This window comes from Pecten maximus, chromosome 17 (assembly GCF_902652985.1).
Source record: "Pecten maximus chromosome 17, xPecMax1.1, whole genome shotgun sequence".
Lineage (NCBI taxonomy): Eukaryota > Metazoa > Mollusca > Bivalvia > Pectinida > Pectinidae > Pecten > Pecten maximus.
The window spans coordinates 1,933,324-1,949,851 of record NC_047031.1 but is presented as its reverse complement, the minus strand read 5'-3'; the positions used below and the strand labels follow the sequence as shown (position 1 = coordinate 1,949,851).

Genomic DNA, 16,528 nt, shown 5'->3' with positions numbered 1-16,528 from the left:
GGTTAATAGTAACACCATTAATTTCGTTATTAATTGAATGTTAAATTACATCAGTAAATACGTTAACAGTTAAATAGTTATTATAACATAAATAGTAACGCTTTAATGAGATGATTTATTACATAATTAATTACGTTATTCATTTCATTATCAATTACGATATCAATTACGTTATCAATTTTATCATTAAGACATTTATGATATTTATTTACATTATCAATTACATCAGTGATATCGTTAACAACTACGCAATTTAAGCTCTTGAGTTAATGTACGTCTTGAATATTATAATGATATACATATTATTCTATATTTAAGATATTTTGAACTGCTAACTACGTAGTGTACGTCATTATGATTTGTGTGGTCTTGCCTAGACTGAGTGTCTCGTATTTTAGGCATAATAACCTTAAAATTAACTGTGTTTTGTATTTTTGTTTTCAGTTATAAAATAACCTTTAACATTGTATGGCCGCTGGTACAACTTCAATATCGATAAATGGGAACCGCATGAATCAAATATACCGTTTATGAAAAAAAGTATATAATTATGCATACATAATTACTGTATGCACAAATATCTTTGTGAGTTAATCCGGTAATTTTATTTTTAAAATGAACCGTTCTAAGTCGTCCAGGGTTAATATATAATGGAGTGGCGACGCCTGATGTCGCGTTTTTATTTCCGTTAAATGTTATTTACGTCAGGACTCTCGTTTGATATGTAACTTCCTACCCATGGGGACGCAACCTCATATTTTCGACTGATGTAAAATGTGAACTTAACTTATCTTACAACAAATGCGACAAAAATTATATCAACTTATATCAATCAAATGTGTTGACCAAGTTCGATAAGCGCAAGGAGCCTTTGTGTTTGAAGAAACTGAAGTACCCGGACAAACCAATGTGGTCGAGCAGCTGACCCTATTGCTATTATATGTGCAATCGGAAAATCGAACTCAGTTCGTCATTGTGAAAGGTATTCCGTTAACACTGTGCAATCATGCCATCTGATCGCCTGATTTATTGTGTATACATAAAAGCTTTAATATTAAAACAGTATTCATATGATTAGATAATGGAAGGTCAATGGGCTTTTTCATTCGGGCTCACAGCAATCAAAAATTAAATGACCATCCAGAAATGAGTCAGTCACTAACAGGATAATTTTACAATACCCTTATACATATACCCCAACAACATATACATTGTATAGGTATATCGTTATGTCATATTTATATATCGTACCATAACACGTCGACCAACTACTTTGTAGATACAAATATATATAGAAAACTGTGATTACATAAGCACGTCTTTATCAGTGAAAAACCAATACACAGCTTACAGACCTTTAAAAAACCGCCATCCCATATGCCCAAAACTAATAAATAGTGATAAACCTATTAACTGTTTCCGGAGCTTGAATATTAACGTATGCTCACGCTACCTGGGCGCTATTTACCGGTTAGCAAGTCTGCCAACCTCAAAGGTCATTTAATCTATTTCTCGGCCTTTGTACCAATAACAGTGTACACAACACCAAGTCACCCGGAGTCATATATCCTGTATCCATAACACTGAACTTGGTGCAAAGTCAGTGTGTGACATGTGACCTTATTTTGTGTACCCTGCATCCATAGACCTGTACCCAGTAACTTGTCAACGTGTCATTTTACAAATACTGCTGTAGATAGCACCATGTTCATCTGTATCCTGTAACCGTAATACTGAACCCGTCCCCATGTTCTACCTCTGCACTTTACCGAAAGCACCTCTCCTAACACCATGTTCACCTGTTTTCTGCACCTTGTGCATTGTACACATAACACCTTGTCTATTATGACAAAATTATATAAAAAATGCGTAATACAATGTAAAGCATCATGGTGCTAAAATTTGAGAATCAATATATAATTTTAATAAAAACCGCAAAACTAGCCAATGAGGACGGGAATCTTTAGTTTGGTGTTCCACTCTCTTCATGAATGGCGGAATGGCTATCAAAGTCGATCAGACGTACTGGTTGTTGTCGGTAAGGTAAGGAAAGGATTGGGTAATACCACACCACCATATACGACTTACAAAGACAAACAGAGTGTCAGAAAAATTAAAAAAATGGTTTGATGTGGAAAGCAACCATAAACTGGCGGCGATTGATTAACAAATACCATGTTTTTTTCTATTGATGATACGTTGGTTGATTATGAAAAAAATTCTACGTCATTAAAGGACATAACCTTCGACGATTTGAAGTCGTTGCCTTTCTACCTGGTTGGCATGTGGAATTATATGGTATGAAGCATTGGCCTGTATTGGTCAATATTTCAAAAAACATAATAAAAAAACTTAATTTTACGTTACTGAATCAAACTATTAGTTCATTTTAACGAGTTTTTAAAATAAATTAAGGTAAAATGCCTGTTTGTGGTACCATCAAATATGCTATTATCATATACAAAACATAGGTAGTGTATCAATTTGGTTTGTATCTTATGGCCTTGTCCCGCTTCCTGATTATCAGGTAATTCCCTGGTCACTGGTAACCAGACCCAGTCATGTAACCTGGTCACTGGTAACCAGACCCAGTCATGTAACCTGGTCACTGGTAACCTGGTCAAGTCACGTTATCTGGTCACTGGTAACCCAGTCCGGTCACACTACTTGATCACTTTTAACCGGGTCAAGTCAGGTTACCTGGTCAATTGTAACTCAGTCTAGTCAAGTTACTTGGTAACAGGTAGCTCGGTCCAGTCACGTTGCCTTGTTACTGATAACTCGGTACAGTCACATTACTTCGTTACTGGTAGCCAGGCCCAGTCACGTTACATGGTCACCGGTAACTAGACCCAGTCATGTTACCTGGTCCCTTGTAACCGGGCCAAGTCACGATTCTTGGTCACTGGTTACATGGTTCAATTACGCCACAACTAGATATTTTTATCTATTTATTCAATCATGTGGTGTTTTCCGTCCATGTGTGATATCCTAGCTCCATATATTATATTCCATCCAAATGTTATTGTGACGGATGGAGACGGCCACCAGTATCCGATTTACAAGGTGTGTAACACAAAATCAGACGATAACTTATGGACACATGCTTCTAAATAATGACAAAAACAGTATAAAATAAAGTAGAAATTATTTAATTATGGTTTTCATCACTGATGACACTGATCACGCTGTAGTTAGAAATCAAAATAATGAGAAAACTATAGTAACGTTGGATATAAGCTGGTAGTAATTATCGAATACAATCTGTCAATCCGAAGCAAATAGCACATATAAACATGGTTGTTTGATCTCTTGATGTGTGGCTCTGCATATGACAATAAAAAAATTGAGAGACAGCCCAGCTCCTTATATTGTATCCAATTCACACCTTACTGAGACATAGGGATGCTGTTAATAATATCCCATCTACAAGTTGATTAACACAAAATCAGACCATAACTGATACACATATACTTCGAACTATTGATAAGAAGTATGACATTAAATGGAAATTGTTTGTGATTACGATTAAATGATTATCACAGTAATAGAATTACATTTCGTTTGATAACATCAATAATTAATTAATCTTTAAATGGAAACCGACGATTTCGGCGATAGTGTATCAGTTGAAGTTGGAAATGAAATGCTGTTATTACTGTTTTAAGTCATAACATGTCACAATGCACTTCGATTGTTATGGTAAACATATATCTCAAGTACTCTGCTCTTGAATGTGTCAGTTCAACACGTTAGTAAAGCTCAAAGATCCGGATATGGTTGTCATCAAAATTAGTGACCACAAAATTGTCACCATTTACAGATATTGCCCATGGTCTGTTCATCCCATCCGAAGACGTCAGCAGTTCCCTGACGTGTGTCCCGTCCCCAGACATATGTACGACGTTGTGTGTACTATAACCACACACGTAGATGTTTCCCTCCCCGAATACGTCTATTCCCACTGGACAGTTTACGACGCCGACCTTCAACACGTCCGAGTGACGTTTATAAGCCGACAGTCTGGACACCGCGACGTCTCCCGCTGACGAGTGTGTCTCCCTTTACTAGGTCATGTGTGAGTGAGTAACAGGTGCTGTTATACTGATGTAACAAGTCAGTCACGCCGTCCTTGGTTACACTGTATACTCCTCCTCCGTCTGTACCCACGATAAACCTCCCGTCTGTATGTGTTATACCGTAGCAGTCCTCACCGTTTGGCATCCTGGTCTCAGACGACAGGGAGAGTCTTGATGCCTCGACTTTCACGACATGTACACCACCAGGACTATCGACTGCGACCGCCACAGTGTTGTAGTCTACCAGACACAGATCATTGGGACTTCCTTGAATTGTTAACTCGTCCAATAACTGTCCTTTGTCTGTAAACAGCTTTAGATTCTTGTTGTTGTCATCACTTACCACTATTTGATTACATGGGAGGTACAAAACACCAAGGGCACGGCAATTAGTTTTATCTGACGGAATATTCATGTTGAACTTTCCTATTTCCTTCACCTTGCTTTCTAAGAAGTGTGGTACTAGATCACAATGATTGCCAGGGAAACGTCGAGGTTGTTTCTCGATTATGATCTTTCCCATTACGTCGTCATCAATGTTACCGAGTCCACTAACACTATGATGTTTAATGCTGACGGACGTGTACGACTTTCTCATCTCTGTGATCAGGGCCTTACACGACTCCACTTCTGCCTGTCCTCTCTGGTACAACACTATCGTCTCGATGTGGTCGTTTCCCTCTACGGCGATAACGGACGACTTCATAGTATTCAGCATACTATTCATCAGACGTTCACACTGTCGTAAGGACGCCTCCATGTTTCTCTTCTCTTCTTTGAACGACGCCATCAACTTGTCTGTGACGTCCTTCTGTAGCTTGTCTAGCCGTTTATCGACCTCTTGACGCAGATCAGTGATACTTTGTAGCGCGACTTCCTGGTTCTGTACAAGATTTTGAAGCTTTTCGTCAAAATCCTTCACTATTAACTCAATAACTTCTGTGTTTTTCTTCAACATGTCATACATGTCTGCCAGCTGTGACCCATCTTTTAATTTTTGAAAATACTCTATAGCTGTTGTTACCTCTTCACAACGCCTATGATTTTTGAAAATGCATATGTTGCATCCTAAGATTTGATGGTCCTCACAATACCAAACCTTCGTCTCACCATGCTGGTCACATCGAGGGACTGACTTTTCACGATTTGTCCGGTTACTACCATATCCACTGATGTCTAAGATACCACATTCATTGTGCAAAATATCGTGGTGTTGCACCTTACAATCATCGCATAAGTTCACTGCCATGTCCTTGCACCTGAATTTCGCGGGATTCGTCATGATACCTTTTGTCTGACAGGGTTTGCAGTACAGTGGTTCAGACGATCGTTCCTTGAGCTGAATGAGGTCCTGTATCACAGCGTTAGTAGGAAAATGTTCTGCCCATTTGTTCTTAGATTCCACAGGATTGACAGGCGGGGTCACCCTCCTACAGACAGGACAAGGAAAGGATGTTTCCGAGGCCATATTCCCAGACAACTCCTTGGTGATGTAGGTCCCGAGACATTCCTGACAGAAGCAGTGGAGACAGGGTAAGGACTTTGGTTTCTGAAGTCTCTCCAGACAGATAGGACATTCCAGTAAGTGTAAGTCCAGTTCCGGAGGGTGTCCACCTTCAGCCATTGTAAGGTTCACGAAGGATATGCAGTGATCTGAAAAAGCGGAAATTTTACTGCATTATTTTTCTCGAATAGTTTTAACAATTAACAATTTAAGTGTTTTAAACTGAAAAAAATGTATTACTACAGCTTTTCACTTTTAATTGATTTTGTTTTATCTTATTTCATGACGTCATTTAAAGATGATGTTGCTATTGTCCTTCTCTCAATTCATCCCTTATAACCGTTCCCCTTACTAAAACCATCCCTTTACTCGTGTCTATTAATTCTCTTCCTCTCTGCCGTTTCTCACTCTTCTTCCTCTGTACATCGCTCCGATTCATCCCCTCCTCCGAACTTATCTCAATTCCCACCATTCCCACTTCCTCTTTCAATCAACCCTCCCCCATAATTCTCTCAACCCATCCCCTGTTCGACCCGTCATCACTCATCTCTCTCCAACTCCATCCAATTCCATTGCTTCAGGAGTTTAATTCTGATGTAACGAAATGTTCTGTGATGAAATATCGACCAGGGTTGATAGTATGGGGAACATGTATCTGTTACTAAGGAGACTTGGCGGTCCGCATAATCTCTCATTCAATATACATTTGAAATATAGACAATAAAACAATGTGCTGAGCTAAAGCCACCCTATCCTAATAAGTAATATTACACCAGCTGTAAATTGAAACTTTATTTACTTCACAATTACGCGGCAATTTGTATATCATATCCGCGGCAACAATGAGACAATCACAAACAAATACACTTCACGCATGCGTCTCACACACAGGGAAGGCCGTGTCCTTAAGTTACCTTAGTTGTTGATAGGCTTCACACATTACTAACATTACTAGACAAAACAAACAAGTTGTATCGAAGTATTTCAATCACACATGATTGACCAGATGGAAGCGTAAACAATGTCAAAATGAAGGAGAAAATTGATCTCGGACAGCCTAGTTTGTTACAATATACCAATGTGCCACCAGACCACTCTCGGCCAACATTCGCTCCGTATACAACTTTCTGTATCTTAATAAGGTACAGACACAGGCGTCTTCTTCTGGTAAGTATTGAAAGAAAAAGTATCATCTTTCCGCCTATTCATACTAACCAGAAGCAGACGCCTGTGGTACAAACACGAGCATTTACAGGTTTATTTGAGAATGAAACTTTTCAGGATAATTCACAATGTTATACTTTATTATTTATCAGTCCAATACATTATTTGAATGAACATGATTCTTATCACCAGTGTGTCTTCTAAACAACAGATTATACACAGTAATAGAGTATTCCAGAATTGTTCACCGTTAATTTTCTTTTTTATGATGCATAACTTTAATGATCTCTCCAAACACAGGGACATGTGACAATAGTAATGTATGTATACAAGATATGGGGGGTGGGGTGGGGTGGGTGGGGGTGGGGGGGGGGGGGGGGGGGGGGGTGTGTTCTCAAAACACGATTATACGACAGAGGGATGTCTAGTCTCAAATAAAAAAAAACCAGAAATACCTATATATTTTAATATAGGTACTTGTGGCTATTTGTAATATAAGACTATACATGCCCCTGTGATTATACGCCTATAACCGGACGTTTGACAGTCAGGAAATAATAGCCACAGACTCTACGACATTTACATAATGCCAAGAACTCATACAACAGGTTGTCGCGTTTTCACTTTCGATTTGTGAAGCTCTGAATACAGCGGGTGTTTATCAGCTTACAAATGCATGTAATATATATATATTATACCACCTATACCTATGTATTGTGTATAATACAGTCAGTCGGAGTATCAATGTCAGTTTTAGCCGTAATACTCACCCTAGAATGTTCTAAACTACGATAAAACCATCGATCGTTTCCAGACGACGAGTCATTCCTTTACTTCCTTGTCGTATATAATATACAGATCACTGGCGGCGGGCGGTATCATAATTCCGGAGAGGGCAACATAATACGATATGTTAATGTTTTTTTTTTAACTCAGTAGATATATGATTGCGCTCTATGTGTAGAATTCGTCCAAATGTATGATATATATTTGATTAAATTGCCGGTATATTAAATAAAATTTATCTCCATTATCATGTTAAAATTTGATGTTAATAATTTCAGTTTTGTTTACCTCGTGTCTTTATGTACAAAGTTAACCTGGTATGTCAATTCTATTCGATTATCTATATAATACCATAAAGGCAGAAATTTCAAAACAACATTGACGGCTGTATCTAAAAATCAAATCAATCCGTTTGGGTTTTTAAATCCTACGTTATGCGACATGGATTTAATTTGGTCTACCGGGTTTCACCGCCCGGACTAGCGGTTATCATAGGTCGGATTACTAGATCGCTAATGTTGGATTACTGTAAATCTCATATTTCGGACTGCTGAATCTCAAAGGTCGCACAAATGGATTTAATAGTTCCGACAATTGGATACCATAGGTCGGGCTACCGGATCTTACACATCGGACAATTGAATTTCCTAGATCGGATTTCTGGCTTTCATAAATGGGATAATTGGATCTCATACGGTAACCTACTAAATAAAATAGGTTGCACAACTAGATACGACACTCAATTCCCTCTCCTCCTCGTGTCTGAATTGACACCTTCCCCTTTTTCTATGATGACATATTGATCAGGGCTGATTGTATCAGGAAAAAAGTTACAACCGAGACATACCTGGTTTCGCTATCTCTCATTTTCCATAGATCAATTGAAATATGCATAAAACTTTGAGCTGAACTAAAGCTACCGTATTCTTAATTGAAATTCTACAAGTTTTATATTCCTACTCCCTCTCTCTCCCATTATTCCCTCCTCACCTCTCACTCAATTCCTTTTCCATATTTCACTCAATTCCAACCCCATTTCTCACTCAATTTCAACTCTCCCTCTCACACAATTCCCTCCCCACCTACATGTATCCCACAATTCCCTCCCCACCTATCACACAATCCCCCCCCCCTCTCTCTCACTCAATTCCCATTCCCTCTTTCTCCCTAAATTCCATCTTCTCTACTCTCGCTTAATTCCCACTACTCATGTGTAAATTAACCCTTTCCGTTTTTTTCTATGATGCTGATCGTTTGAAAAAGTACGTTACAACCGATACTTACCGGGCTTCGTTATCTCTCATTTTCATAAAAAAAAATATATACATAAAACTATCGTATCATTAAGTGACATTCCACAATTTGTAAATCTTAACTTTATTTACTTTACGATAAGAAACAAAAAGTATATCATTATCATATGACACGTGTGGGCATACTTGTAGATTATTTGTGTAATTTAGTCACCAGTAAGATCCCACCTTTGATAGGTCTATGTCACTCCTTGTGTAGCCACGTGACGTAACAATGACATATTTACATGTGTTGCCACACTGCGTATACCTATACACACATACATTTGATACCTTAGTACACGGCCTATAACTAGACATAATATAATTTTGATGAAAATCCTACCTTTAACAACTGAATTCCATGTAAAGGCTTTGTGTCTGCCTATGTTCTCGAAATATTCAAAGTCAAAGTCAGAATTGAAATGTACGTATTTCTATTTTACATAGGCAAACTAAACTTCTAAAATCGTATATGTTAATTTGACAGTCAATACACCATTATTTGTAATCGCGAGTTATTATATTTACTTATGCTAACTGTATACCTAATGGCATACAATGATATAACTACGCATGTTGACAGTAATGGGTTGGACAGATATATAAATAAATGGTTTAGCCTTTCGTATAGGGTTAGTTTTTTTCTTCTAAAATAGTAGATATCTTTACTTGTAACACACGAGTAACGATATTTATTAAGACTACGTTACCACACTATGTTGACAGCTATGGGTTGGGCAGATATAAATTAATGTTTAGCCTTTCGTATACTTTTTTAATTGATCTTTGATGCCTTTATTATTCTAAAGAACATACTATAGTATATACATGTACTTGTTATTTAACTAAATCTATTGGCATGGGAGGAGCTGATATACTAACTATGTCATTAGGCAAATTAGGTTAGGTTTCTCAAACGCAAGAGAAACCATTATGCATACGGGTTGTCCGGAACATTTTCCAAATACACATACTGAAAATGATGTCACCGCAATATCGATGTCAATAACATTATTCCCATTTCATAAAGACGTGGTATCCCTTACAATAACTATGTAGTGATACCTGAATGACCAAGTATCCGTCAATCTCCGTTATAGTTGTTTTACTTTAGCACCTACATGTATTATAAACAATAACCTTGACAACACAGGTAACAACACTGTTAACAAACATATAGGGTGTTGTTGGTACATATTTAAATGACGATAATATACTACTGATAACATTACGACAGGTTTTCTATAAAAGAGTTTATAAATAGATTAAATGTCTGTGTACACAGCCTGTAGTGGCAAACCATACCTATACATATACTATCATATTACCGGGACATGTTGAGGGTAGGCCAGATACATATATTTACTTTTTAGCTCTCTGGACGCAGTCCAGGAGAGCTTACACAGTCATTCTCATGTTTTTGCCGGAAGTAGAATTATCAAAATTTTGTGGACAGAGGATATCAGAAACAGTGGGACTGTCAGAATGGATTTCAAGACACATGATTGGGCTCGACACGAACTAGATTTGACAAGAAATTTGAGTTGTTAAATTATTTCATTTTCGAGTAATCGTCAATTTACGGTGTCATTTTGGACATACTCGATGTCAAAGGAACATGCCTAACGTTATTCTGAGGAGTTATGAGGCAAAGTTCCTATATCAACCCACTGTTATGTGTATATAGTAATGTGCTGCAACACACGTAGTCCTGTGCCGCTGCAAAAAATTGCTGCTATGCGTGTTACTTTATACACATTATGTCGTCTGCTACAGTGTACATGGTGTCTCGCGAAGTATATGTGCATACGTCCCTGGCAAACACTGATAGGAAACATTACTATGTATCTTGAAAGCATGGGAATGGAGCCCTATTTCCAGAGCTATTACTTAGTAATGAAATATGTCCTGTTACCCAGTGTATAGCTTTAAATCACTAATACATGTAACTGTTGAAAAATGTGTTTTGGGTATAAAATGCACCATGTGTGAATATGGTAAATATAAGAAAACTTGTGATAATTGAAATTGGAGAGAGTATACGTTTCTAATTGATTATAGCCATATGCATAGATATTGATGATTTGTATTATGTAGTGATAATGTGCAAGCTGAAAGCATGTCGCATTGATACTATACTGATGACCAATTTGACATGTGACCTTTGGTGACTAATAAATGAATAATATTTCTCTAGTCATATACATCGGAAAACAGTGAAAATATTATGAGATGAAACAGGAAATAATTATCTATAAGAGTACAAAATTTCATTTGAAACGATAAATACAAAAAGTCAGGAAAATTCATTGAAAAGATTGAAAATACAAAGAATATATAGTAAAATTTCAAAAAAAAAAATGAAAGACTGAAATTGGCACGTAACTGTATATACAAACAAGCTGGATTTCTAATCAACGTCCAGAGAGCTACGAGGCCCTTGGCCTCTTGTTTTAGTTCATCGTTGTTGACGTTTGTGTTCTTGGTGGAACTGCTGCTATAGTATATAATTAATATTTAATCTAGTCACTGTTAAATATATTCACTTTATTGCCTTTATTTTAAATCAATCATCCATAACTAACATTTTAAAACACTGTCAACAAACGTATAGTGTGAGGTAGATACATATATAAAAGACAATACTTATTATTTGGATAAATTTACATAAGTTTGATATATAGTGTTAGTGTAACGCTGATCTCTAGGTAAATCTCACTTACCTTGGATAGTTTTGTGTGATAGTAATGTCTCCTTGTAAGGGTACGTGACGTAATACAGGACTTATACATACACATGAATGTATACCTGTGGTTCATACCTACATGTATTGATAGATAGAAAATGGCATAACACTGTCAGAGGGACAATGATTAACCAAGCAAGGACTTGCTAGACCGCATGTGAATAAAGAAATAAGACAACTTTGCCTTTATGTTATCATATTAAACCCAAACAAATTATAAGGGCCATGGGTGTTAATTACGTTATCAATTACACCGTTAATTTCGTTATAAATTGAATGCTAAATTACATCTTTAAATACGATAATAATTACATGTACGTTGTTAATAGTACATAAATAGTGACGTCTTAATGACATTATTTATTTTATAATTGATTACGTTATTCATTTCTTTATCGATAACATTATCAGTTTTAATATTAAGAAAATATTATGTTATTTATTACATTCTCAATCAAATCAGTTATATCGTTATACGCGATTTATGCTTTTGAGTTATTGTCTCACTCAAGCGGTAAATTGATAAACATATTCTTCTATATTTAAATAATTCTGAACTGTGAACTACGTAGTGTATCTAATTATATTTTTTGTATTCTTTGTTAGAGATATTTAGAATGTGTTTCTCGTATCTGAGGCATACTAACCTAAAGATAACTATGCTTTGTATTAACCTTGTAACCCGGTCCAGTCACGTTACCTGGTCACTGGTAACCCGGTCCAATTACATTACTTGGTCACTGGTAACCCGGTCCAGATAAGTTACTTGGTCACATGTAACCAGGTCCGGTGACACTACTTGATCATTATTAAATTGATTATTTGAAACCGGGTCAAGTCAAGTTACTTGGTCACTGGTAACCCGGCCTAGTCACGTCACTTGATCAGTGGAAACCAGACCCAGTCAAGTTGCCTTGTCACTTGTAACCGGGTCAAGTCACGTTACTTGGTAACTGGTAATCCGGCCCAGTCATGTTATCTGGTTACCAGATCTGTTCACAATTCCTTATCATTTGTAACCGGGTGAATTCAAGTTACCTCGGAAACTCGGTCCAGTCACGTTACTTGATCACTAGTAATCCGGTCCAGTCAATTAAGTACATTAATTGGTCACTGGTTACATGGTCCAATTACGCAACTAAATATGTTTATGTATTTATTCAATCATGTATAACTTTCTGTTCATGCGTGATATCCTTGCTCCATATATTATATTCAATCCACATGTTAGTGTGACGGAGGAAGACGGCCACCGGTATCCAATTTACAAGGTGAACAGCACAAAATCAGATGATAACTTATGAACACATGATACTAAATAATGACAAAAACATTATAAAATGAAATATAAATTGTTTGATCATTGTTTACATCGCTAATGACACTGATCACACTGTAGTTAAAAATAAAAAAAATAAATAAATAAAAAAAACTATGGCAACATATGATTATTGTTAAAGTTACAAGCTAACCGGTAATAAGTATTTATATATTAAAGTATTTAAAAGGTAAAAATTGAAGCAATCCAGACGATTCTGCCGTCGATATGTTTTTTATGGTGTTTACAAAAGGATACGATAGTAACGTGACCCTGTGGTCAGAGTCAGATCAGACCTGCAGACCTGTCAATTTTAAGCAAAGATGCACTGTACATGAGAAGTACATATATTCTTAATAGAAAAATCTCGCGGATAAGTAATTAGATATTTAGATCGACTATGGTTGAGAAGATGAAATGGAAACTGGAAAACGAAAGTAGGTCTAGCCCAACTAGGTTAAGCAAATACTGCTATTTTCGCAATAACAGTTCGTTTTACTTGATACAATAGCTATGAGCAAAATTAGTGTTACCTTCCGTTGTTTTTAAGCACATTGGTGTCTCAAAAATGTGAAAATAATCCGTTATAATGTTCAATGATCTTCTGTTTTTATCATCGTCATGCGTGTTTTCCGGGTCACGTTCTAATAGCATGTGGACTTCCGGTTACGTCATCAAAGTCATTTCCCGCGAATTCATTGGGAAATCGAAATCAACACTTGAAATGAAATGAAATGGAAGACATAAATAAAATGTCTAAATAAAAATATTATGATAAGTATTTAGTGCAACATTAAAGTTTCATCGTAAATAATTGCTACGATTCGCTAACCTAAGTAATTGAAATCAAATTATTCTAAAATTCACATTTCGTTTCTATTTTAAACTTAAATTTTTTTATCACAAGATCGTTTAGAAGCTTTGCAGTACTGACTCTTTCAAACGCACAGATGCTTTGATTTGAGCAAAGATGGCGACCTGAAGCTGTGTGGCGTTTTGCATTGGAATTAAATTGCGTATATTTCGGCAAGTAAACACCGTACAGGGTTCCCGTGTGGTCAGGTCATCTAATTTTGTCCTCATGTATTCAGAACAGTTGTTGTTTAGTCGCTACCGTCATTAACATAAAAATTCGGATTATTATATAAATACTTATTTAATTATCGAATGCAATCTGTCAATTTGTAACAAATATTATATATGAACAAGGCTGTTTGATCTCTTGATGTGTGGCACTACATATGATAATACAAAAAAATGAGAGACAACCCAGCTCCTTATATTGTGTTCAATCCACACCTTACTGAGTGAAAGGGATGATATTAATATTACCCCATCTTCAAGTTGACTAACACAAACTATAACTAATACACATATACTTCGAACTATTGATATGAAGGTTAAAATTAAATGGAAATTGTTTGTGACTACGATTAAATGATAATCATAGCAATGGTATTGTATTTCGTTTGGTATCAGGAATAATAAATCAATATTTAATTGGAAACCGGCGATTTCGGCGATGGTGTATCAGTTGAAGTTGGAAATGAAATGCTGTTATTACTCCTTTAAGTCATAACATGTCACAATGCACTTCGATTATTATGGTAAACAGACATATCAAGTGATCTCCTCGTGATTGTGTCTGTTATTAACGTTAGTAAAGCTCAAAGACCCGGATATGGTTGTCATTTAAATTAGTGACCACAAACTTGTCACCATTTACAGATATTGCCATTGGATTGTTCATCCAATTCGAAGACGTCAGCAGTTCCCTGGCGTGTGTCCCGTCCCCAGACATATGTACGACGTTGTGTGAACTATAACCACACACGTAAATGTTTCCCTCCCTGTCTACGTCTATTCCCCTGGGACACCACACGACGCCGACCTTCATCACGTCCGTGTGACGTTTATCAGCCGACCGTCTGGACACCGCGACGTCTCCCGGGTTGTAGCTATAAACACTGACGAGTGTGTCTCCCTTTACTGGATCATGTGTGAGTGAGTAACAGTTACTGTTATACTGATGTAACAATTCAGTCACGCCGTCCTGTGTTACACTGTATACTCCTCCTCCGTCTGTACCCACGATAAACCTCCCGTCTGTATGTGTTATACCGTAGCAGTCCTTACCGTTTGGTATCCTGATCTCAGACGACAGGGAGAGTTTTGATGCCTCGACCTTCACGACATGTATACCACCAGGACTGTCGACAGCGACCGCCACAGTGTTGTTGTCCATCAGACACAGATCAAATGGACTTCCTCGAATGGTCAACTCGTCCAGGAACTGTCCCTTGTCTGTAAACAGTTTCAGCTTCTTGTTGTTGTCATCACTTACCACTATTTGATCACATGGGAGGTACAAAACACCACTGGCACAGCAATTGTTTTTATCTACTTGAGTCTTTATGTTGAACTTTCCGATTTCCTTCACTTTGCTTTCAAACAAGTGTGGTACTAGATCACAATGATTGCCAGGGAAACGTCGTGGTTGTTTCTCGATGATGATCTTTCCCATTGCGTCATCATCAAGATTACCGCGTCCACTAACAATATGATGTTTAATGCTGACGGACGTGTACGACTTTCGCATGTCCGTTATCATGGTCTTACACGACTCCACCTCTGTCTGTCCTCGCTGGTACAACACTATCGTCTCAATGTGGTCATTTCCCTCTACGGCGGTAACGGATGACTTCATGGTATTTAACATACTATTCATCAGACGTTCACACTGCCGTAAAGACGCCTCCATGTTTATCTTCTCTTCTTTGAACGACGCGATCAACTTGTCTGTGACGTCCTTCTGTAGCGTGTTTAGCCGTTTATCGACCTTTTCACGCAGATCTGTGATACTCTGTAGTGCGATTTCCTGGTTCTGTACCAGAGTTTGACGTTGCTCGTCAAAGTCCTTCACTATTAACTCGAAAACTTCCGTGCTTTTCTTCAACACGCCCTGCATGTATGTCATCTGTGATCCATCTTTTAATTTCTGAAAATACTTCAAAGCTGTTGTCACTACTTCACAACGTCTGTGGTTTTCCAATACACATATATTGCATCCTAAGAGTTGATGGTCCTCACAATACCAAACCTTCTTCTCATCGTGTTGGTCACATCGAGGGACTGACTTTTCCAGATTCGTCCGGTTATTACCATATCCACTGATGTCTAAGATACCACATTCATTGTGCAAAATATCGTGGTGTTGCACCTTACAATCATCGCAAAAGTTCACTGCCATGTCCTTGCACCAGAATTTCGCGGGATTCGTCATGATACCTTTTGTCTGACAGGGTTTGCAGTACAGTGGTTCAGACGATCGTTCCTTGAGCTGAATGAGGTCCTGGATCACAGCGTTAGTAGGAACATGTTCTGCCCATTTGTCCTTAGATTCCACGGGATTGACAGGCGGGGTCACCCTCCTACAGACAGGGCAAGGGAAGGATGTTTCTGACGCCATCTTCCCTGACAACTCCTTGGTGATGTAGGTCCCGAGACATTCCTGACAGAAGCTGGGGTATTTAATTACAATGAAATTTGCCCTTTTGTAACAAATTTTATATATAAAAAGGTTTTTGATTCTTGAGTGTGGCATTTACTTTTGATAATAAAAAAAAAATGAGAGGG

The 16,528-nt window shown here is 37.4% G+C and overlaps 2 protein-coding genes across 2 annotated transcripts; both read right to left on the bottom strand.

Moving 5' to 3' along the window:
* Positions 1-3,136: 3,136 nt before the first annotated feature.
* LOC117316007 (E3 ubiquitin-protein ligase TRIM56-like) lies at positions 3,137-7,591 on the bottom strand. Its single transcript, XM_033870493.1, has 2 exons — positions 7,518-7,591; positions 3,137-5,732 (listed from the first exon to the last, which is right to left on the bottom strand). The coding sequence occupies exon 2, from the start codon at positions 5,701-5,703 to the stop codon at positions 4,009-4,011; it is 1,695 nt and encodes a 564-aa protein (XP_033726384.1). The 5' UTR covers positions 5,704-5,732; positions 7,518-7,591; the 3' UTR covers positions 3,137-4,008.
* Positions 7,592-14,549: 6,958 nt separating this feature from the next.
* LOC117315830 lies at positions 14,550-16,361 on the bottom strand. Its single transcript, XM_033870232.1, has one exon. It carries the CDS (start codon positions 16,359-16,361, stop codon positions 14,550-14,552), a length of 1,812 nt encoding a protein of 603 aa, XP_033726123.1.
* Positions 16,362-16,528: the final 167 nt, after the last annotated feature.